This window comes from Melitaea cinxia, chromosome 3 (genome assembly GCF_905220565.1).
Source record: "Melitaea cinxia chromosome 3, ilMelCinx1.1, whole genome shotgun sequence".
Taxonomy (NCBI): Eukaryota; Metazoa; Arthropoda; class Insecta; order Lepidoptera; family Nymphalidae; genus Melitaea; species Melitaea cinxia.
In genome coordinates, this window is record NC_059396.1 from 1,773,201 (window position 1) to 1,796,206 (window position 23,006).

The following is a 23,006-nucleotide window of genomic DNA, read 5'->3' on the forward strand; positions in this document are numbered from 1 at the left end:
TTGTGCAGTCCTTGTGGGTCTGCCCACCGTGTCTTGAAGAGCACGTTAAGCCGACGGTCCTGGTTGTTATAATGTACACCTAATAGCGATCGTTACTCATACTATGGAATGTATCTGCTAACCCGCATTAGAGCAGCGTGATGGATTAATTATATTTTATATGACTTTAAATTATATAATATTTAATTATATATTAAATTATATATTTTTTATTATTGATAGTAATAGAATTAGGAAACTTTACAAAAAAATTACATACTATATGGAAAAATAGCATGTACTTGATATGTTGTCATGTTGCTGATGTATGTATATTATAGATATACCTACCTACACAAGCGCTAATTCTTGTAAAACAAATTTGAGGGTAGAATAAAAAATACATTGTCAAAACCTATTTTAAGACAATCAATATCTGAATTGATCATTACAATTTACAAACAATCAATCTCACCATCGACATGTCTTCAAATTTTAACATAAAGTTGAATAGATCGAGATCAGCCGACAGTTTGAGTGCATCGAGTAATCATTATGTTAAAAGAGACAAATCTTACGTTTGCTTTTATGATTATTTCAATCACGATAATCATTTACAAAGCGATTCGTCTCAGGAAATCTGTGTGGTTATTGATGATAATTCAGACATATCGTCGATTGATAAGGAACATCTGGACAGTGGTGTTACAAATACGTCAAAATTTGACGATACAAGTCTCTCATCTTTGGATAGAAAAATTAATAAGCTGAATGGTAAGTATTTGTTTCATATTCAGATTCGGGCATGAATAATAATATACCTAACGAAAACGTACTACCCTACGTAATCTTAATAGTATACTTATTTATTTTTTTAAATACAAAACAATTATAATAAACACGTATATCACATTCCTAGTTAATAATTTTATTGCAAAAAAAAATATTTTTTGAATCAATTCCAAAAAAAAAATGTTTAGTTCCAAGAGATGGTAATCAATAGTTCATTCATTTATCATTCATTGTCAGATATGCTACAGGAACAGCACTTGCTATTAAAAAAACTCAAAGAAGACCTGATTGGCTCTAATATTGTGAGTACCTTATCGCCAACTACGCGACTTGGCTTACTGAAGGATTCTTATAATACGTAAGTATTAGAGCAACTATTTACCTGTTTATAAAAAGACTATTGTTATAGTTTACTGGTGTGAAAGTTCCATTAACGCCTATAATCGCGTATGTTTTTATTTATACAAATGCTTGTTTCTGGCCTTGGTGTTAGTCCTAGTAGGTCTACACTGATAACATGTCAGTTGTCCCGCAATCAGTCCCGGTCGTTATCTTAAACACTTAATGAACTAGGTTCCTTACCTTCAACCTTATACGGAAAAGCCTCTGTATTATGATAATCTTGCTTGCTTGCTTGCTGATTAATTACAGACTGTTTCAGTTTAATTAGGCTAAGTTTTATTATATTGAGAAAAATGTATTTATTTTAGGCTGGAAGATGGAACGAAAATACTATCGGATTCCTTAAGCTTCGGAGGTGGAAAAACATTCCCAAATGATTTAAACTTAATTAAAAAGACGGATATACAAAATATCGATATGGAAATCCGTCAAGCCCTCATTGAATTTCTACAAAGCGACGTAAGATATAGTTCTACATATGTATATTATCGTTATATAACATTTAATTTGGAGCATATAAAAATAGAAAAACTAATTTTGTAGTCTAACATGATTACCTTGTTTTTACTTGTTTCTAATAATATTTCTAAGTATTTCTTTTTTATTAAAACTCAGGTAACGGTTTTAATGTTTAAATCTGACTTTAGTTTCTTAATTGCCAGTTTTCCATTCCGCGCTTTAACAGGATCTTAAGGATCGCATAGCGTCCGCAACAGCAGACAGCGTAAAGTCGGTTGTTATTGCTAGTTTCTCTGCGGTTTTTCCCGGCGCATATCTACGGATCATGGAGCAGTGCCATCGCCGGCTCCTCAGGCATGTTACACGGACCTTGGAGAATGCTTTTAATGGATGTAAGAGTTATAATATTGTTTTGATTGAAAAATACCTACTATTTTATTAAGTGCAGTAAAAGTTTTGATAATGTTGCTGAAATTAAGATATAATTTAAAAGAACCCTAGACAATATTTATCAAATACAGCTAATATTTACGAAAAATACTACCGTATACTTTAAATGTAATACATAAAATTCTCGTGTAGCGGTGTTTGTAGTTAAACTCCTCCAAAACGGCTTTGACCGATTGTCATGAAATTTTGTGTGCATATTGCGTAGGTCAGAGAATCGAACAACATCTATTTTTTATACCCCTAAGTTATAGGGGGGGGTGGATAAACGGGGTTAAAAACATTTATAGCAAAATAGCATTTGCGGGGACAGCTAGTAACATTATAAAACTAAATCAGTGGTTACAAAGAATTCAAGTATAACTGAGGTATGGCAAAGCAGGAAATATCCTGAGAAGACCGACTGGGGAAGTACATCAATCTTACCGAAAATCACACCTAAATAATACTGTTTCGAGAAGCGTTGTGTTCCAGTGGTGAGTAAGGTGACGAAAGCTCCTGGGGATTGCGGCTAGGGTCGGTAACGCACTTGCGATACTTCTGGTGTTGCAGGCGTCTATAAGCTAGAGTAATCAGATCATCCAAATACACACTTGAGTATACTTTAGTCTTCTTTCAATAAAAAATGTGATTGCAGTAGAAGCAGGTTCGGCATCATTGTTTAAATCTATGCATAGGATCATTCGCATAGAATTAGAGAAACATCAAGTCCTATTAGAGGAAAGCAAATCTGGAGACAATTTTGATAACTTTCAAAATATGTTACAAGTGTGAGTAGCCTCAGCTTATAAACTTAATAAATATGAACCACAATGATACAATAAATATTCTTATAAAATTGTGGGAGGCCTATTAAGTTGTTTTCTTTCCTGAGATTTATATATAATTATCTTATATATAAAATTCTCGTGTGAAAATGTTAGTAGCCATACTCCTCCGAAACGACTGGACCGATTTTTATGAAATTTTGTGTGCATATCGAGTAGGTCTGAGAATCGGCCAACGTCTATTTTTTTCATACCCCTAAGTTACAAGGTGGGGGGGGGGATTAAGGGGTTTAATAATATATATGGCAAAACAACGTTCGCTTGGTCAGCTAGTCATTATGTAAAGAAGGAAGTCTTTCTTATCCTTTTCATATGGAATTTGCTAATAAAGTGCCCAAGCATTGTATTTTCTTTAAAAAAAAAATCTCGACATTCTTACTTATTGACATTTGAGTGGTCATTTTTATGCCTATGTTAATAAAAATTCATGACCTTAGTTTTAAAATTTTAGTGTCTTGAACAATGAGCTAAAAGAGTGGCGCGAAAAGTTACAAGACGTGTTAACGCCACAGCTACAAGCACATATTTTTGATTATGATGAAGATGCAACGGAACCCATTTCACCCAATAGTCCACCACAACCGGCCGATCCTGAAAGATCTATAATCGATCAATTAGTAAGCAAACTTTTTTCGTAATATTATGTCAACACACGAAAAACGAATATCTGCCTACCTATAGAAAAAATTACTCACAATGACTATTGGGTACCCCACAAATTACCCATACCACGTTATAGTTACATGCTTATTACATAATTATAGGTAATTTGTATTGTTAAAATTATATTTTTTTATTCGGAATAAATAGTTAACGTAGTCACTAACGTATATCGTCTAAAAATTATATTTTCTATTCAAATTCCAAACACAAGCGGAAGACGGGCAGCAGCGTTTTCGGTGCCGCAAAGCCAGCCCTGCGGTCACCCACCCGCCTGCCCAGCGTGGTGACTATGGACAAAACACAAGCGTTCACCCCATTTTTGGCTTGTGGAGGTCTATGTCCAGCAGTGAACTGTAATAGGTTGATATAATGATGATGATTCAAATTCTGTATGTTTGATAGATGAAAACAGCAGAGATTAACAAGCATATCAAAGATGGTGACATCAACAAGTCGTTCGAAGAAGCATTGTCGTCTGCGGACCTGTCGCTTGTAATAGCGGCTTGCAAGGCCGCTGACTTAGACAAGGTGCTTAATTTTGAAGTTTTGATCCCAAAATACAACAGCTAAGCTAGCTCTGTTACTGAGCTTTCTCTGTCTATCTCCATGTAACGGGTCCTTTTTAACCGACTTCAAAAAAGGAGGAGGTTACTCAATTCGACCGTATATACATATATATTATGTATGTTCGGGGATAACCGTCGACCTCCGTCGTTTATGAATCGATTTTGATAATTCTTTTTTATTGAAAAGAAGATATCCCTAGTTTGGTACCATAATAAGGAAACCAGGATCTGATGATGGGATCCCAGAGAAATCAAGGGAAACTCTCAAAAATTCGCATAATTTTTTACTGAGTGTACCGATTTTGATGATTTTTAATTTAATCGAAAGCCCATGTTTATCGTGTGGTCATATTTAAATTTCATCGAGATCTGATCACAACTTTTGGAGTAATCTTTGATAATACGTATTTACTTGACTATTTATTCGTCTACCTACGTTGTATTACTTGTTGATATAATTGAAATCGGTTTGTCTTCGTTTGCCCGCAAACACAATTATTAGTACTGTAATAGAAAACCTTTATTTTTCACAGAATTAATGTTTGTCTCAATATTTAGTAATAAGTTAATGAATAATAGAATCGCTGTGTCAACCTTTTAGAGATATAACAACAAAACTAGCTTTTGTACTTGTGATCGCGGAATTTATCTTTGCTCGTGACAAATGTTTGTGTTTGCCAAACAAATAATTATTTGTCGTGTGGGTATCTGTTTCATTTTAAACTCCTGAAACTGGATTAATTTCTTTAACTCAAGATTCTCAGTACCTACATGGACAAGTGCCGACCAAAATTCTCATGGGGTCTGTATTTCCATCCATGAGGTTTATGAATTTTTTTTCCATGGGGTAGTGCGCGTGCCGTGTTGTTGCCTACACACCGGTGATCTCAGGTTTGATTCCCGCTCGTTACTCATAGTAAGCAATATTTCTACCGTCTCACAGTGGATTCGATCTTTCTCCAACATGGAGAAAAATGCTCAGTAGTGGGATATTTTAGTTGGAATCACTTAATCAATCAAGTTTATTTAATTATACTATGTATTGTAGGTGTTCTCCACGCCTTGCAGTTTGAAGCAATCAGTGTTGTTGTCTCTCGTTCAGCAACTAGCAACTGACATGGTACACGATACACAACTTAAATGCAGGTCTGAATTTGATTTACGAAATAAAGACCTCTACGTATTACAAGTATTATTTATTGCTTATTAATGTTTTTTCTGTATTTCTTCTAGGTATTTGGAGGAAGCCATCATTAATCTAAATACAGCTGACCCTATCACACGTATGCATTTACCTCTGGTTGTTGGAGAAGTTCGCAAACATTTATCAAGATTCTTGCGATCATTCCCAAGTCATATTGCAAATCGTCGAATAACGTTAATCATTATGGCTGCTAATAATTTATTAAAATAAGGCAGATACAAAAATAATAATTGTATTTTTTTCTTATTGTTGATTTTCAATAAACAATATGTTTAATATTTGTGAATAGACTGTTTAATACTTGACCTTTCTAAACGTCTCGATAAAAATATTTAGTATCCCATAACTCAATGTTTTCAGGTAATTGCCTTGTAACTTGATAACACATAATTATTGTGATTGGTTTAGAACCGTTTAAGCTTTTTAAACACGAAAATTGAAACCACACGATCTCAAGTTAGTGAAAGTGAATGCGTAAAACGGCTCGTGATCGATCGTTCAATACTTCAATCCATGTTCGGCCAAAAGAAAAAAATGAAGCTGTCATTCGCTCTGGCTCTGTGAACTGTCGGTCATCTATAATAATTTATTTAGATGTTCGAATGTTTTAAAAGCTAAGAGATTAAAATGAATTCACACAACTAATTCATTACTGGAAATAGAAGATATAAATAAACGTTACAAGTGATAAATAATAGTTAGAGATGTCAAAACAGTATTTTATTACGCTGACGCTGTTACTGACGCCGAATATTTTGCTATGTGCATCGGCGGCCGTACACAGCCACAGCGTGGATAAAACGGAACGAGAGGCGGACGGCGCGTACCGGCCGCGAGACTACGATCACTACAATGACGAGGGACACAACGTGGAATTCGACCACGAAGCGATTCTAGGTGCGTCTCGCTATACGTGTTGCTCCGGCTCATTTTGCAATGCATGCTTAGTCGTTGATAAGGAATACGCTAGACATGTCTATGAAAGTGGCTCTCATGTGCCTGGTGCCCGGTGTTTTGGTGATGACGTATTATTACTCGATAGGTAGCGTGAAGGAGGCTGAGGAGTATGACAAGCTCAGCCCCGAGGAGGCGAAGCAGCGCCTCGAGCAACTTCTGCCGAAGATGGACGTGAACGGTGACTCGTACATCTCAAACTACGAGCTCAAGGCGTGGATCATAAAATCATTTAAGTAAGTAAACCAGATTTTTTATCAATAACATTAGACAATAAATTATTTTTTTTTTAAATCAAAATAGCTACTATCAAATTTTTGGGATTAAAATATTGGTTTTACGTCAAAGAGTGTAATCAGAAAAATAAATATTAAAATTTTCAACACAATTTATGTAATATAATTAATGTACATTTATTTTCTGTAATAAAAAATCCAACCACTATTGGAAAAATAAATTATGCAAAATAACATGCAATATGTTAACTTTAACATGAAAAAAATAATTAAATATGGATAATACTCTATTTCAATGTCCAAGTTAATTCAAAATATAAAACAGAAAGCGGCTTTCACAGCCACACATGAGTATTATTTTAAAACTATAATATATGTAAACTAAAACCATAACTAATCTCATACATACAAAATTGGATATAGTTACTATCCTTGAATTATTTTCTTGATAAATTAATGTTAGTATGTTTTATATTTATATTTTGTAGTATATGGAAGTCCAATATATATACTTTCTGAAGAAATATGACATATTCTTTATCTGGTTTTTATCATACAATGTGCAAAACATATCTTTATCAAGAAAGATGTTATTTCTTTGGTCTCAATACAAGATACTTAACTAATTTTCTAAATATTATTAATATTGTTACAATTATCATACTAATACAGTAATTCAATAATTGTGTTAATTCAATAATAATATAATGTAGGTAGTTGAAAAAATAATCAATTAATTATGAATTATTAGGGATAACTTGGAAAGTGCTCGTCAGATTTCAATCAAATTTTAATGAACATGATGAAAACCAGCTTACAATTTTGTTAAAAAAGAATCATTTCAATGAAAAAAAGTCAAAATTGGTAATACATATAAAAAATACAGTCAAGTAGAAAACCTCCTCTGTTTGAAGCCTCTTAAATATTCACAAAGAAACTAATATAAGCTTGTATATGCAATATAAAAAGCTTAGCAGACAGAACAAGGTTAGTCTTTCATACTTGAAAGGCAGATTATAACCATTTGCATATCTATGATTCATTTACCGAGAGCTTTGCATCTGGAATGTTATTTATAAAAACTGTGTTAAGATTGTGTTATATTTACTTTTATTATGTAGGACTAGGTAGTTATCTTTTATACTCTTTTCAAGAAGTAAATAATGTTTTTTTTATATGATATATGTCTTTGTAGTGGTATTTTATTTCAGCAGTATTATAAATTAGAAAAAAAAAAGTTGAATCACTAATTCCAGCCAGTTAACTTTTGTATTTAAAAAAGTTTTTAATTTTTTTTATATGTAAAGAATAAGGGGGTTTTATTTTATTTTTAATTTCGAGGGTTGTTACGAATCTTCTTGTCAGAAGACTCGTCGAATTCCAACCAACAGAGCAGGCTGGGTTTCGAAATGGCTACAGCACCGTAGACCACATCCATACTGTTCGGCAGATTATTCAAAAGACAGAAGAATATAATCAACCGTTGTGTATGTAGCATTTGTGGACTACGAGAAAGCCTTCCACTCTGTCAAGACCTGGGCTATCCTGGACTCTCTGCAGAGATGTTATATCGACTGGCGATATATCGAGATAATGAAATGTATGTACGACGTGGCGACAATGGCCGTTCATGTCCAGGACCAGAGAACAAGACCTATTTCCCTCCGGCGTGGGGTAAGACAGTGAGATGTAATATCACCAAAACTGTTTACCACTGCGCTGGAGGATGTCTTTAAGACCTTGGATTGGGAGGAACGAGGCATCAACGTCAACGGTGAATTTATCTCTCACCTTCGTTTCGCCGACGATATTGTCATGTTTGCGGAGACGTTGGATGAGTTAGGCCAAATGCTGGCCGGCCTAAACGAGTCCTCCCAGCGTGTCGGTCTCTGTATGAACTTAGACAAAACGAAAGTTATGTTTAACAACCAAGTCATACTGAGACCGGTATCGGTCGATGGTACCCTTCTCGAAGTTGTTCAGGATTATATTTACCTAGGCCATACTATCCAACTAGGCCGCAACAACTTCAAGAAGGAGGCCAATAAGAGGATTCGGTTGAGCTGGGCGGCGTTTGGCAGGCTTCGTCGAGTCTTCACTTCGAAGATTCCGCAATGCTTGAAGACAAAAGTTTTCGAGCAATGTGTCCTGCCTGTGTTAACCATACGGAGCCGAGACGTGGACACTGACGAAGGGACTGGTCCACAAGTTTAAAGTCGCTCAACGAGCAATGAAACGGGCTATGCTTGGGGTTTCTCTCGAAGACAGGATTAAAAATGAGACTATACGCGAGAGAACGAAAGTGACCGACATATGATAGCAAGTTGAAGTGGCAGTGGGCTGGTCATCTGTTTCGCAGGACCGATGGCCGTTGGAGCAGGCGGGTCCTGGAGTGGAGACCGCGTCTTGGCAAACGCAGTGTGGGTCGTCCTCCGGCCTGTTGGACCGATGATCTACGTAAGATTGCCGGCGTAGGCTGGATGAGGATTGCGGAAAACCGGAATGTCTGGGGCGAACTTGGGGAGGCCTATGTCCAGCAGTGGACTGCCATAGGCTGAGCTGACTGAAAGAATGAGTTGTATATTGATTGCCTAATTATTTTAAAATATTTTATTATATTAGCCAATCTAACACCTGTAATAATTATGTAGACCGATTCTAGATTTAAGCTATATAAATAATAATTCTATTTAGAAAATTATCACAAGAGGAAGCAGAAGAGCGTATGGAAGAGGCTGACATCAATCAAGATGGAGTTGTCACTTGGGCGGAGTACTTGAAGGATGCCTTTGGTGTGTCTGCTGAGGAGGAAATCGACCCTGAAGATACAGGGGACACTGGTTTGGTAAGGAATGTTGTCTATTTAAATATTATATTCGTTCTTGTGACGTTCTTTTTTGGAAACGGCTTTCAAAGGAAGAATGTAGGGCTATACTTTAACCGTGGGTATCTCCATAACCATGGGGTTCCGCGGGGTGCGGGTGGTACGGGGGGTAGCCCACTCCCTCCCCTCTCCTCTCCCCCCCATAATACCCATAAATCGGCGGTTCATAATGGAAAGTTTAACCGAATGTAATCGTTTGTATAAAATACTTAGCCACACAACAAACAAACATATACACCGACATCACAGTTTAGCATAAGTTAAAACCTTACTGCTATTATGTTGCTATTATTAGTTAAGCTATATATTGTGAGGTGTATAAATGATAATGATTGGAAAAAATTATCGTGTTTGCTCGCAAACGAAAAATAACCGACTTCAATGACATCGATTTTTTCGTCGACCTACATTGTATTACACCGGATAACTTTTGACTGGGTGTACCAATTTTGATTCTTAATTTTAATCGAAAGTTGATGCCTGTCTTGTGGTCCCGTTTAAATTTGATCGAGATGTGATGACTACTGTTTAAGTAATCTTTGATAACGCGTATTCACTTGACTATTTTTCTACATACGTTGTCACTTGTCGATGTAATTGAAGTGGTTTTTTTTTTCGTTTGCGAGCAAACACAATTATACGTCTTATCGTCATTAGTAATGTGTCAAATCTATACATATAATAAAATGGTAGGAAAGTCAGAACTGTACATTGAATATTTTTTTAAAAGAATACTTGGGGTGTGATCTACAATCGATACCGAAGTCAAAAATATGATTTTTAGAATTTTTGTCTGTTTGTCTGTATGTATGTCCGGGATAAACTCAAAAAGTACCGCATGGATTTACTTCAAATTTCTGTAACAACGTGTAATCTAACGACGCATATTTGAATGTTGTTGTTATTATGTTAATAACCATGCTATATAAGCCAGCTTCACACTATAAAAATCACGCAATATAAGTAACTAAGCCGATAAACATAATTAAATGAATATAAGTAGACAAGACAACTTTTAAAGCAGCGCCACCTATGAGATTTTTCTGTAGATATGAAATGTAAAGAAGAAACGGGTAAATGAATGTTATTTTAAAAGGTATAATTGTAGGTATTTTTGTTGCTGTATAGCGTTCACGCAGACGACGTCGCAGGCAGCAGCTAGTATAATCATAAAATACTTAATACCCGCAACATAAATGAATTAAAATTTCAATTGACTAAGTGTGTCAACTGCATCGTGACTGCGTTTCATGACGATACTAGTCACTAGCGACTATCAAAAGAATACATTAAAATATTAAACAAATAAAAGTGTCTTTCAAACGTGAGCCATGGTTTTGTAATAACAATTTTATTATTTCTGAGTATATGTTAAGTAAAATCCCAAAATTTGCTTTGTTATAATGAATCTGGTAAACACTTCACTTTTGGGCATTCTTCTCGTTATATAAGACATATTTCTACGTTTATCTGTGAAAATATGTACATATGACACTCTAAGTCAAACCAGCAGTGGCGTAACGAGTTTAACTGGCGCCCGGGGCACAATACCATTTACCATTCAAAAACCATATATGTCCAGCAATTTTTAGTTTTGCGGACCATTTGACATCCCTTTGTGAGTAGCAAGCACCTGGGGCATTATGACCCTCCTTGCCCCCCCTCGCTAAGCCACTGCAAATCAGTCATACTAACCGCATTCTATATGTAAATTAGTGAGCTGTATGTACCATGCTCAATTGAATATCTTATCTTGTACTTTTTTTTTCTATTTTGATTTTGGGACTTTTTACAGCTAGGCTGTAAATGTCAGTCCCATAATGCCATATATTACAATTGACAATTCAATTATAAACTATTCTTAATTTCTGAATGATTGTGACCATTCTATAACTCTATACATTCATCTATTCTTTTACCCTCACTCATGATTGAAATATTTGCTATGATTTCGATAAAATACTATATTATATAATTTTAAATTTATTAATTATAATTCACTGTTGTTTTACAGCTGGTTCGCGAAGAGCAAGCAATGTGGGCAGCTGCGGACAAGAATGGTGACGGAGAACTGGACTTTCAGGAATTTACGGTGAGGACTTTCTGGAAAGCTTTATAGTTTTCGTATTTTATAATTTAATTCATGTTAACATGATTCAAAGGAACTGAAATTTTAGTGCCAGGTGTTTTATAATTTTTGACATTAAATACGTAACTAAAATCAATGTAACCGGTGTAATAATCTGGTCTCCTAGATCATAGAAAATAATGTTGGTTGCTTTCAGGTATTCATGTTCGTACATGTTCTTAAATTATGGTCTAATTTCCTAGATTTCATACGATAAAGAGTATTGTTTTATTTAGGTGTTCACGAACCCTGAGGAGCACGTGGAAATGCACGAGCTTCTTATCAATCAGACGTTACGCGAAAAGGACCGCGATGGGGACGGGATGGTCAGCTTTGATGAGTACCTCGGGGATAGAGGTAAGTTCGACATACATATACACACGCTGTGTGGTTACGACATCAAAGAATATAGCCACCCCCTCTCTTCCCGTGAGTGTCGTAAGAGGCGACTAAGAGATAACACAAATCAACTACTACCCTGGAACTTAAAAAGCCGGCTGATGGCGGGGTAACCATTCAACTGCTGGCTTTGAAATACACAGGCCGAAGACGGGCAGCAGAGTCTTCGGTGCGATAAAGCCAGCCCTGCGGTCACTAACTCACCTGCCCAGCGTGGTGACTATGGGCAAAACACATGAGTTCACGCCATTTTTGGCTCGAACTTGTGGAGGCCTATGTCCAGTAGTGGACTGCGAAAGGCTGATGTGATACACACGCACACGGACGCAATCACACGCAAACGCACGCACACACGCGCACACGCACACAATACGCACGTACGTACGCATGCACACACACGCATGCACACACGCACGCAAAAACATCCACAAAAGCACGAACGTAAATTACGTTTGCGACAGACAGAAGATCGAAAAAAAAACCGAAATTACTTTAAAACTAACTTTATTAATATTTTAATTAAAACAATTAAACCTATAAACGATGATTCCACTTCGATGTGGGAATATGGAATGATCGCTTTTACAAAAAATAATTATTAGAACTAAATCCGAGAGAACATTACGCCGTTGCTGCATTGACACTTTTACTCAGTAAATATAGAATGAAATGCAACGTAGACAATCCCCATATCATAGTACTACGTAATTCCTCCCCCCTTAGAACGGCGACTATTTTAGCACGTTTAGTGAAAATGTTGCCGGAATATTATCAGGGTTGCTAGATGTTTGCAGGATCTCGGGCGAAGGCTGCTGCTCCCTTTTCACGTCGTTACGTTTCCATAGATAACGTCGAGTTGCCACGATTATTCCAAGCCTGCACTCAATAGTATACTGTAGAACGGAATTGTAGTATGGTATAAAGTGTTTTCCCGTACTTCGTCAATTTGGATAGGAGTTTGGATCATAAGCTGGTCCTGGATGTTGTGTAGTCCCTGGAGATCGATGGTCTTCAGGTTAACGTGAATTGCTTTTGTAGCCTGCTTTTCGGCATTATAGGGTATTTTCATAAATTTGAGAGGTTGTCCCTTGATTTCGTTATAGTCGTTTACTATAGTGAATTGTTCCGATTTGAATCGACATCCAACGGGAATTGTAGCTAGGTTACTTCCTTGCAGCAATGTATAGTCCTTCTGGTTACAGATTAGCTGCGCTTTCGTTTGTCGAGGAAAGGACAGGACGTAATGTTGGTCATCAAGTTTCTCCATTGCTTCTCTAGTTAAGGTGACTGTGGTGAACTCACAGGATTCTTGTAAGGCTTGATTGGTAATCAATTCGTGAATACAATCTGATTTGGTGTGAAGCTGATGACGAATTCCTATTTCACAGAGGTACCAGTTTTTTAACTTCGGGCATTCAGCCTCCATGTACACAAACGACATCTCGATTGTTGCCAGGAAGGGAAAAGGTGGGATAAGAGCCTGGTCGTGCTTATTCGGTACTACTGATAATCTATAAAAATCATAAGTTGTTTTAGAATAAATTGGAAATTTAAATATAAAAACTATTTGTTTATTCACAAAATATGACCCTGGTTTAATGACATTATAATATTCTCTAAGATCTAAATCTAACACTTGCTCTTCTGAATAAATTGACTTTAGCTTTAAAATCATAGATTCTAATACATCTATGTCTATCATTGAATGATGTGTACTAGATGCATGGATAAACGCTAAACTATTTTCTATTCTTAATAATTCTAAAGATAAGTCTTCTATGTTTTCACTAATTAATGACAAAAGTTGGGCAAAATTTGCGTATCTTGTTAAACTTTGTATTGCCTTATTTTGTAATATTAACTCTAAGGTTTTATTTATTCTATTCTGGTTATCTACTATCTGTCTAATAACATTTCCATGTTTTAACATCCATTCCTTGCTCAGACTAATATGATTGTTAAATTCAGATGACAACTTTATTTGATTATTTTCTAATACTCTAATTGCCTCATTATATTTCAACGCATCATCGTGATCTAAGTTACCAGTCAAACTTTTTATCATAGAACCTAACCCGTCTATAAGACCTCTTTTCATTCTATTTATTCCATTAGGCTCTAGAGAATGTAATTGTTTTAAAACATTGCCAAGCTTGTTAGCAAGATAGTTAATTTGAATCTCGTATAAGTTATAGGTTTCATTACTCATTCGATTTCGAAAATCAAGCAGTTGAGTCTGTAATGAATGAATATTAGTTTCGAGGTCGTCCAATTTTACATACTGTATAAATGTATGATAGTGTGTAGTTAGTTTCATGGATCCGAGTTTGAAAGGTAGTAGTCCTGGTCCGTCATTAAGGCTCTCAAGTCTTATCTCCTGAAGTTGTGTCATTGGGAGGATTGTTAGAAGGAGGATCCTGTAACAAATTAGCTGTTTTAGGAACTCGTTTCAGTCGGGATTTCGCTATGGGGCCACGTTTCTTGGAGGTATAAATATGAATGGGTAAGTCAGCTAACACTGTGTCATGTGTATATCGTGGAGCAGTCTTTTGTCGACTAGCAAGGGGGTTTTTTATAAATACTGATTGTTGGGGTGCGTACTCCTTTTCAGGTTCGCGATTCTCATTTCTTTTCTCTATTAACGCAGTACGATTTGAAAGTGACGAGGAATTAATGATGTCGTATACCTGGTTCATTTTATCTCTATGAACTTGAGTGTATTGTTGTAAGAGTTGTTGCGTTATGTCTATGTCTGTGCAATCCCTAGGGTCAAAGTGTCCAGTCAATAAGTCAAAGGGGCGACATCTTGTGAAGCTGTGAATAGAACTATTATACGCTATTATAGCATAAGGTACAAGGTTGACTATTGGTTCGTCTTTATGTTTTAATTTAAGAAGTCTTAGGTGTTCTAAAAGGGTTGAGTGGAATCTTTCTATGTTACCATTGTCATTAGGTGAATGAGCTAATCGAGCTGAGCTATTCGATGGTGGTTAATTTTATGAAGTCGGGTAAATTCCATAAACAACTGGTTAGTAAATTCAGTCCCATTGTCAGTAATTATAGTAACCGGTATGCCATGGTGAGTACTGTATTGTAATAAAGCTTGTAGTATACTTAAAGCTGTACCGTCGCGAAGATGGTAAGCTTGGCCATACTTAGTGAAAACATCAATGAAAGTTACGTATTTTTCATTTTGAACTGTGAACAAATCCATATGAACTATTTCAAATGGTTTGGTAGCGGGTGGAACAACATTGAACTGTGGTCTAAGTGGGTTTCTGTCGTATTTGGCTTGGCCACAAATAGTACATTCGTTAATAAATTTTGTTATATGTTCTTTCATTTTTGGCCAATAATACTTATGAGACAAAGCTAAATAACATTCATTAATTCCACGATGATTAGTTTTACCATCGTGATAATGACGAATTATTTCTTGTTGACGCAAATATTCCTTAACATTTTCTAATTCTGTTTTAACTAAAACAAGATTGAAGGAGGAACATTTGAATTTACTTTGCAGGATCGGGATAATTGAATACATAGCTAAAGGAGGATTTATTAAAATGGCAGTTTTGATTTTAGGACTAATATACTCTTTTACAGCATTTATCACATCTTCTTCTAAATTTGATTCAGATAATTGGATACTAATACGTGTATGAGTGTCAAAGGGCTTGGTAACTACGGGTCTTTTCTTAACGTCGGTCACAAGGTTGAAATATATCTGTCGGCTAAATTTATTGAGAGGTTCGTCAGTTATTGGGATTTCTAAAATTGGATTCTCTACACTTGTGTGAACGGTTTCCGTAGAAGAGCTAGCTTGGGCAACAATAGTTTCCGATGGGTTACCGAGTAAGGAATTAAGTTCGTCAATTTCCTCTATTAAGGACAATGTTTCTTTTGTATGGATTTCTATACGGGAAAGAGCGTCTGCATTTGAGTTTGATTTTCCTTTTTTATATATTACAGTGAAGTCATATTCACTAAGTCTTAGACGCCAACGCGTAAGTCGGGAATTTGGTTCTTTCATGTTCATTAACCATTGTAAAGTTTTATGATCTGTAAAAATTTTGAATTTTCGTCCGAATAAATAAGGTCTGAAATACTTTGTAGCCCAGACTATGGCAAGAAGTTCTTTCTCTATTGTACTGTAATTCATCTCGCTTTCATTTAAGGTTCTAGATGCGTAACAGATGGGTTTGTCAGAGTTTAAAGGGCCTTGTGATAAAACGGCTCCAATGGCAACATTAGAGGCGTCAGTTGTCAAGTTAAATTCCTTTGTAAAGTCGGGGTATTGAAGGATAGGGTCATTTGTTAATAAAGTTTTACATTTCTCAAAACTATTTACATAATCAGTGTCATGAACAATCTTTTTTCCTTTTTTAAGACATTGAGTGAGTGGCTTAGTTACGCGCGCGAAGTCAGGGATGAATTTTCGGTAATAACCGAGAAGGCCAAGAAATTGTTTAATTTCTTTAGGAGTTTTGGGAATGGGGTATTTTTTTATAGCGGAAATTTTGTCAGGATTAGGCTTTATACCATCTTTACTTATAATATGACCGAGATAACTTGTTTCAAGCTTTAAAAATTCAGACTTGTCCATTTGAATTTTAAAATTTGACTCTCGAAGTCTCTGAAAAACTTTCTCTAAATTTATTATATGTTCCTGAAGGGATGTGCTGAAAACTATAATATCATCTAAATATACTAAGCAAATTTCATTCTGAAGGCCTCTGAGAACGTTATCCATCACACGTTGAAACGTGGAAGGAGAATTTTTTAATCCCATAGGCATCCGAAGAAATTCGAAATGCCCATGCTCAACATTAAACGCGGTTTTCGATATGTCTTGGGGATCCATTTCGACTTGGTAAAATCCACTTGCTACAAGGGTGGTAAAATATTGACACTTTCCTAATTTGTCAAGAACGTCATTAATATTGGGAATTGGGTATTTATCGTCTAAAGTTTTTTCGTTAAGCTTGCGAAAGTCTACTACTAAGCGCCATTTTTGTTTTCCGGAGGCATCTACCTTTTTGGGTACAACCCATATAGGTGAGCTCCAGGCGGATTCAGAAGGTCGTATAATGCCCTAGTCTAACATTTTTTCTATCTGAGTTTTAACTTCCTGTCGGTGTACGAATGGATAACGATAATTTTTGGCATGTACAGGTACTTCGTCGGTAGTTCTAATTCGGTGTTTAATTTTATTTGTGAAAGTTAATCTTTCACCATCAATATAAAATACGTCAGAGTAACGGGAACAAAGAGTTACGAGGTTAGCCTTTTCCTCAGGGTTTAGGTGGTCTGTACGTAAGCGTGAAATAACGTCTTGTGTTCGAGTCGTTAATTGTTGAGTACTCGTGCACTCAGCGTTAAATAAATCTGCGTGGGCCGGCCGGTCAAGCGAGAATATAATATCATTTGATGTCGGATTTTCTATTTCTAAGTAGCAACGATTATTTTTTACGGAAGTAATGCATTCGTGGATGATACAGTTACACTTGTTCTTTAATAAAAGCATCACCTTCTAAAATATTGACGGGAACACGGACAATTTTAGAAGTTCCCGCGGGGATGATGTCTTCGTATAAATTTACATTACATGAATTATACATTTTGATAGGGTTTGACGCGTTTCTTGTTAATAATTTTCCTTCTTTTAGGTCTATGCGAGCTTCCCAATTGCTTAACAAATCTAAACCTATTAGCCCGTCAAAGTAGTCATGAAAACGATATACAAATAACTTGATACTGTTGACGTCATTAAATTCTGTGAAACATGGCAAAGTAATCGAATAATCATTTCTAGTGGTTGCGTGTATGTTTGTTACTTCGAACGGATCGAAATTTAATGGATAGTCCGCGAAGTATCTTTCTACAGCCTCGGGACTGATGAAAGATTGATTAGCACCGGTATCTATTAAAAATTTTAACGGAGGATTCGTTATCTGTATATATGGAAGTTGTCTTTGAGTCTGAAGGTTTAACTCTATTTTGGTTTTTGTAATGTCGAAACCTCGTGAAAATCCTGCTGGTCTTGGTCAACGGTGGCTATTTGGTTTTGAGAGTCACAGGAATTATCGTCAGAAGTCATATCAAAATTATTAAAGTCATAGGAAAATCCGGGGGCAAGCTCAGTATTGTAATAGTCAGTATAGTAATTGTACTCCGGTTGATAATAGCTGTAATACGAGTCGTCATATGTCGCACATTCATTGATATTCATTTCCCTCGGTTTAAAATAATTCGATGGCTGTGGATTATTATTTAAAGGTAAATTTTTTGGTGTGAAACGTTGAACACCACTCATAGGTTGAGGACCTTGAGGTGGATTATTTCGGGGTGGTAATCTAAAGATGTTACTACGGGGGTTATAATTAGGTGGAGGTGCAGCGAACATTCTTTGTGTGTTAGTTGGCATGCGTGATTGATGCTGTCCGGGTATAGGGAATTTAAAAGGTTGCGGTGGGGGTCCCATAGGGCGCTGACTCATTGGAGCTGGCCAGTTAGGTATAGCGGTATTATGCGGTCTTGCAGGAGTAAAAGCCATTGGGGGTAATGTAGAAGGTACTTTAGGGGTTGCCTAATTTGGGAGTGCCTTTTTGGGAGTCGCGTTGTTGTAAATACATGACGTTCAACTCCTCTTGAACGAATTCAAGAGCTTTCTCTTCGTGTCTGGGCGCATGCATCGTATGCGGGAACCTAGCGGTTCTTTTAATCCACGTACATATGCCTGCATCGTAACTTTCTTATAAAGATCTCGTTTTGCCTGAATTGTGGTCGGTATAGTTTCATGTAAAGTCACGTAAGTCATAATGGTGCTAAATAAAGTTTGGCAATGATTATAAAACTCTTGTGGCGTCCGGTTGCCTTGAATTGCTATGGAGAGGTCATTATATAAGGCGGTTTCATCACGCTGATCTGAGAAATTATTAATGAGGGCTGTTCTTATGCCTAACCAGTTTTCGGGTATACCATTAGAATTAATAGTACATGCAGCGGTCCCAGTTATTTTATTTAGAATTCCATTAATTAAACAAAGATTTGAAAACTCGCTACCGGGTGTATTGCTAAGGTATTGTGCAGCTAAGGAGTCACAGATTTTAATAAACCGAGTGAGGATGTTAGGGTTTCCGTCAAATTCCGGGACAAGGCGAAGGGCCTTGAAAATTTCGTCTGGGTTATATTGCGTCATTATTAAACTATTTAATTCTAAACTTTCTAATTCTAAATTATCTAACTCTACGATATCTCTATTATTATCTGCTAATTGTCTGCGGGCCTGGCGCGATTCAGGCTCCCGCGAACTAGAGGCTCTGGGATGATAAATCTTGAAGTTTAAGATTTAAAGGAGCAACACGAGAATAGTTCAAGTGTACTTACATATACAGCATTTCTGGTTTTCTCCGTAAAATCGATTTTCGGATTCTTCCTCTGGTCTGCAGCAGGTCCGTAGCTTCAGGATATCCGGAACGGTGCTTGATAGCCACCCGGGTGACTCGCGACGCGATTATCGATGTGAGATATGGTCTTGAAGTCTCCCGCGAATATCCTACCGACTGCGCCAATTACGTTTGCGACAGACAGAAGATCGAAAAAAAACCGAAATTACTTTAAAACTAACTTTATTAATATTTTAATTAAAACAATTAAACCTATAAACGATGATTCCACTTCGATGTGGGAATATGGAATGATCGCTTTTACAAAAAATAATTATTAGAACTAAATCCGAGAGAACATTACGCCGTTGCTGCATTGACACTTTTACTCAGTAAATATAGAATGAAATGCAACGTAGACAATCCCCATATCATAGTACTACGTAATTCGTACGTAAACACGTACAATACACTAATGCATGCATACTTACAATGTACATACGGGTTTGTACCAAGCTAAAAAATACGTGCACACGTGCGTGCGTGCGTGCGTCCGTCCGTCGTAAAAATGGTCACTTACGCGTTACGTAACATTTGAGGTTAGAGAGTGGGGGAACAGAAAAACGATACGGGGTTGAAGTCTAAATTTTAAAATCTTCCAATTTTACGTTACGTAATACTTTTATTATTGATTTAAGTAGAGTTGATGCAAAAAATTGTTGGTACCCAGGGTCGCAGCAGGACAAGGAGTGGTTGATCGCAGAGAAAGACAAGTTCGACCACGAACTCGACCGCGACCGCAACGGGTTGCTTTCGCCACAAGAGCTGCACCGCTGGCTCGTGCCTGACAACGAGTGAGTACACACAACCACCACATCACACTACCGCCGCCACACCACACCCACCATCACACCACACTACCACCATCACACCACACTACCACCATCACACCACACTACCACCATCACACCACACTACCACCATCACACCACACTACCACCATCACACCACACTACCACCATCACACCACACTACCACCATCACACCACACTACCACCACACCACACTACCACAATCACACCACACTGCCACTACGCATGTCTTACTTATCAACTCCTTACGGAGACCAATACTTTTAAAATCATTATTAATTACCAGAGGATTGGTCGGAGGTCGAAAGCTCCATGGGCATAAATGACGTTTTAAACAACATAATAATAATAAATTCTTTATTTGACCAAATACATGTACAATTTCATAATCCACCAAAAACGTAAGTCTCTTCTAAAATTCAAGTCCCAGCGCTAACTCTATCGTACGGTTGCCCACCAGGGAGATAGCGGACGAGGAAGCGGCCCACCTGGTGGCCTCGGCCGATGACGACGGTGACGGTAAGCTGTCGTACCGCGAGGTGCTGAGGCACCACCGCGTGTTCGTGGGCAGCGACCCCGCGCTCGATCAGTCGCATTTCGAGGATGAGTTGTAGACACCTAGGTACTGACGAGAGGCCTAACGCCTGGGCCTGCGTCGCCTGGGTACACAGAACTAGACCAAATCTTCTGAACCTCGGATAGATAAAGGAAATTGAGTATCTTCGAGAATATTAGTACTTAATAATTTTGAAATAAATCATAACTGCATGTAATTGTTTAAATAGTAATAGGTAAATTTGTCAAACCCAATGTCTTTTCCCTTTAAAACTCCATAGAAGTATACTTCAACAATGTGTAATTGCCGACTTGGCAGCTCATTGGAGTTGTGAATATAGGTAAAGTTATAAATGCTGTTTAATTGTAACCCCTTTATCTTCTGATTTACGAATTTAATAGACTATTTCTATTCCTATTTGAATAAATTTATTTCTAATACTTGTTTTACCCTCTAGTTTACTATAAGTATTATAATTATTAACAATAGTTTGGATTAAGAATCCTGGGAATATATCTTATCTCCAATATCATCTATTGTGTCCCGGGCATCTCAAGGTGAGAATTATCTAGAAAAATATAAACGTTCATCGTAAATTTTATATATTTATTCCATTAAGTTTTTTTTTTTAAATCTATAAAGAATTATTATTTAAGCTATTAAAAACTAACAATTGTAGCACAATACATACAGGGTGTGGCGTAAATAGTGGTCCACCGTTAAGGATTCGATAAACCAGATAATTTACTATAACATATTACAATTTTATCCATTTTTACCCAAAGGTTCCGGAAATATTTTTATTTTTTATTTTTTTACGATATTTGTACCCCTTGTTACAAATTTGGTTGTAGTTTTAATAAATACCATTATTTTTTCATTTTGATTACTGGTAATTACTGCTGAATACTAGAGCTATCGTTAAATAACATGATTTTAATGTAAATTTAAAGCTTTTGAAGAAAAAAATTAGTTTTACTCTACTTTTAACCCAAATTGTTAACATATCATGTTAATTCAAGAGCGATTTTTGTAAAAAAAATGTACTAAGCTGTCAGTGCCCATTCATTTAAAAATATGCCTACCAAATACCAATTTCAAAATGGTATCACAATAGCAGATCCTTTTGTTTAACAGAAAGATATCCAATTTTAATTGAAGAAAAGAAGTTTTTCATTAAAATACATTTTAAAATTTAGTTGCGTTAATACTTATGATTTTTGTAAAAAAAGTAACTACACTGTCAGTGCCTGTTCATTTTAAAATATTCCTATTAAACACAGATTTTTAAAACGATTTGCCATCCCATTAATAAAAAAAATTATTGCAATTTTAATTGAAAAAGACTTAAAATAAAAATAAAATACTACTGTTACAGAGTGATCTTGGCCTAACTTGTAAATTAGAACAAGGCATTAAAAAAAAAAAACAAGTCATACTGTCATCGTTTATTATTATTCTTTGACATGATTACAAACACTGTAAAAATTACACCAAATGCTCGAATTGGCGCCCATTCGCAACTATACATGCTCTGCAACGTCAAATAAACGACCGTTTAAGTCGTCGAGCAAACTCGCTCTCGCTGATTTTTCTAGCCACTGTCTGGATTCTAGTCCTCAATTGGTCAATAGAGGTGATTTGTTCCTTGTAGACATTTTCTTTCAGGCAACCCCAATAAAAAAAGTCCAGGGGATTTAGGTCCGGCGAGCGCGGTGGCCACATTATTGGACCTAAGCGCCCTATCCACCTTTTTGGATACGCTGTGTTACAGAGCATGTATAGCTGCGAATGGGCGCCATTTCGAGCATTTGGTGTAATTTTTACAGTGTTTGTAATCATGTCAAAGAATAATAATAAACGATGACAGTATGACTTGTTTTTTTTTAATGCCTTGTTCTAATTTACAAGTTAGGCCAAGATCACTCTGTAACAGTAGTATTTTTTTTTTAAGTCTTTTTCAATTAAAATTGCAATAATTTTTTTTATTAATGGGATGGCAAATCGTTTTAAAAATCTGTGTTTAATAGGAATATTTTAAAATGAACAGGCACTGACAGTGTAGTTACTTTTTTTACAAAAATCATAAGTATTAACGCAACTAAATTTTAAAATGTATTTTAATGAAAAACTTCTTTTCTTCAATTAAAATTGTATATCTTTCTGTTAAACAAAAGGATCTGCTATTGTGATACCATTTTGAAATTGGTATTTGGTAGGCATATTTTTAAATGAATGGGCACTGACAGC

General features: G+C 36.2%; 3 protein-coding genes across 3 annotated transcripts in view; 2 read left to right on the forward strand and 1 right to left on the reverse strand.

Moving 5' to 3' along the window:
* The first annotated feature begins 461 nt into the window (after positions 1-461).
* LOC123669693 (enhancer of mRNA-decapping protein 4-like) lies at positions 462-5,573 on the forward strand. The gene is made up of 9 exons (XM_045603284.1): positions 462-753; positions 1,009-1,129; positions 1,482-1,632; positions 1,859-2,024; positions 2,717-2,849; positions 3,358-3,523; positions 3,972-4,097; positions 5,184-5,281; positions 5,369-5,573. Exons 1-9 carry the CDS (start codon positions 462-464, stop codon positions 5,547-5,549), a joined length of 1,434 nt encoding a protein of 477 aa, XP_045459240.1. The 3' UTR covers positions 5,550-5,573.
* Positions 5,574-5,848: 275 nt separating this feature from the next.
* LOC123669288 (reticulocalbin-2) lies at positions 5,849-21,196 on the forward strand. The gene is made up of 7 exons (XM_045602898.1): positions 5,849-6,236; positions 6,382-6,529; positions 9,224-9,374; positions 11,428-11,505; positions 11,778-11,898; positions 20,059-20,182; positions 20,661-21,196. Exons 1-7 carry the CDS (start codon positions 6,044-6,046, stop codon positions 20,812-20,814), a joined length of 969 nt encoding a protein of 322 aa, XP_045458854.1. The 5' UTR covers positions 5,849-6,043; the 3' UTR covers positions 20,815-21,196.
* LOC123669289 (ras-related protein Rab-5B) overlaps positions 20,541-23,006 on the reverse strand; it is a 41,510-nt gene continuing 39,044 nt past the window's right edge. Inside the window, exon 5 of the mRNA XM_045602899.1 lies at positions 20,541-20,859. The gene's annotated coding sequence lies outside the window, so the exon portion shown is untranslated. The remainder of the gene's footprint in view (positions 20,860-23,006) is intronic.

Coding starts and splice junctions, on each gene's coding strand:
- LOC123669693 (XM_045603284.1), top strand. CDS start 462: ATGTCTTCAAATTTTAACATAAAGTTGAATAGATCGAGATCAGCCGAC. Junction 1,130..1,481: donor CTGAAGGATTCTTATAATAC/GTAAGTATTAGA, acceptor TATTTATTTTAG/GCTGGAAGATGGAACGAAAA. Junction 1,633..1,858: donor TTGAATTTCTACAAAGCGAC/GTAAGATATAGT, acceptor GCGCTTTAACAG/GATCTTAAGGATCGCATAGC.
- LOC123669288 (XM_045602898.1), top strand. CDS start 6,044: ATGTCAAAACAGTATTTTATTACGCTGACGCTGTTACTGACGCCGAAT. Junction 11,506..11,777: donor TGGACTTTCAGGAATTTACG/GTGAGGACTTTC, acceptor TGTTTTATTTAG/GTGTTCACGAACCCTGAGGA. Junction 20,183..20,660: donor TGGCTCGTGCCTGACAACGA/GTGAGTACACAC, acceptor GTTGCCCACCAG/GGAGATAGCGGACGAGGAAG.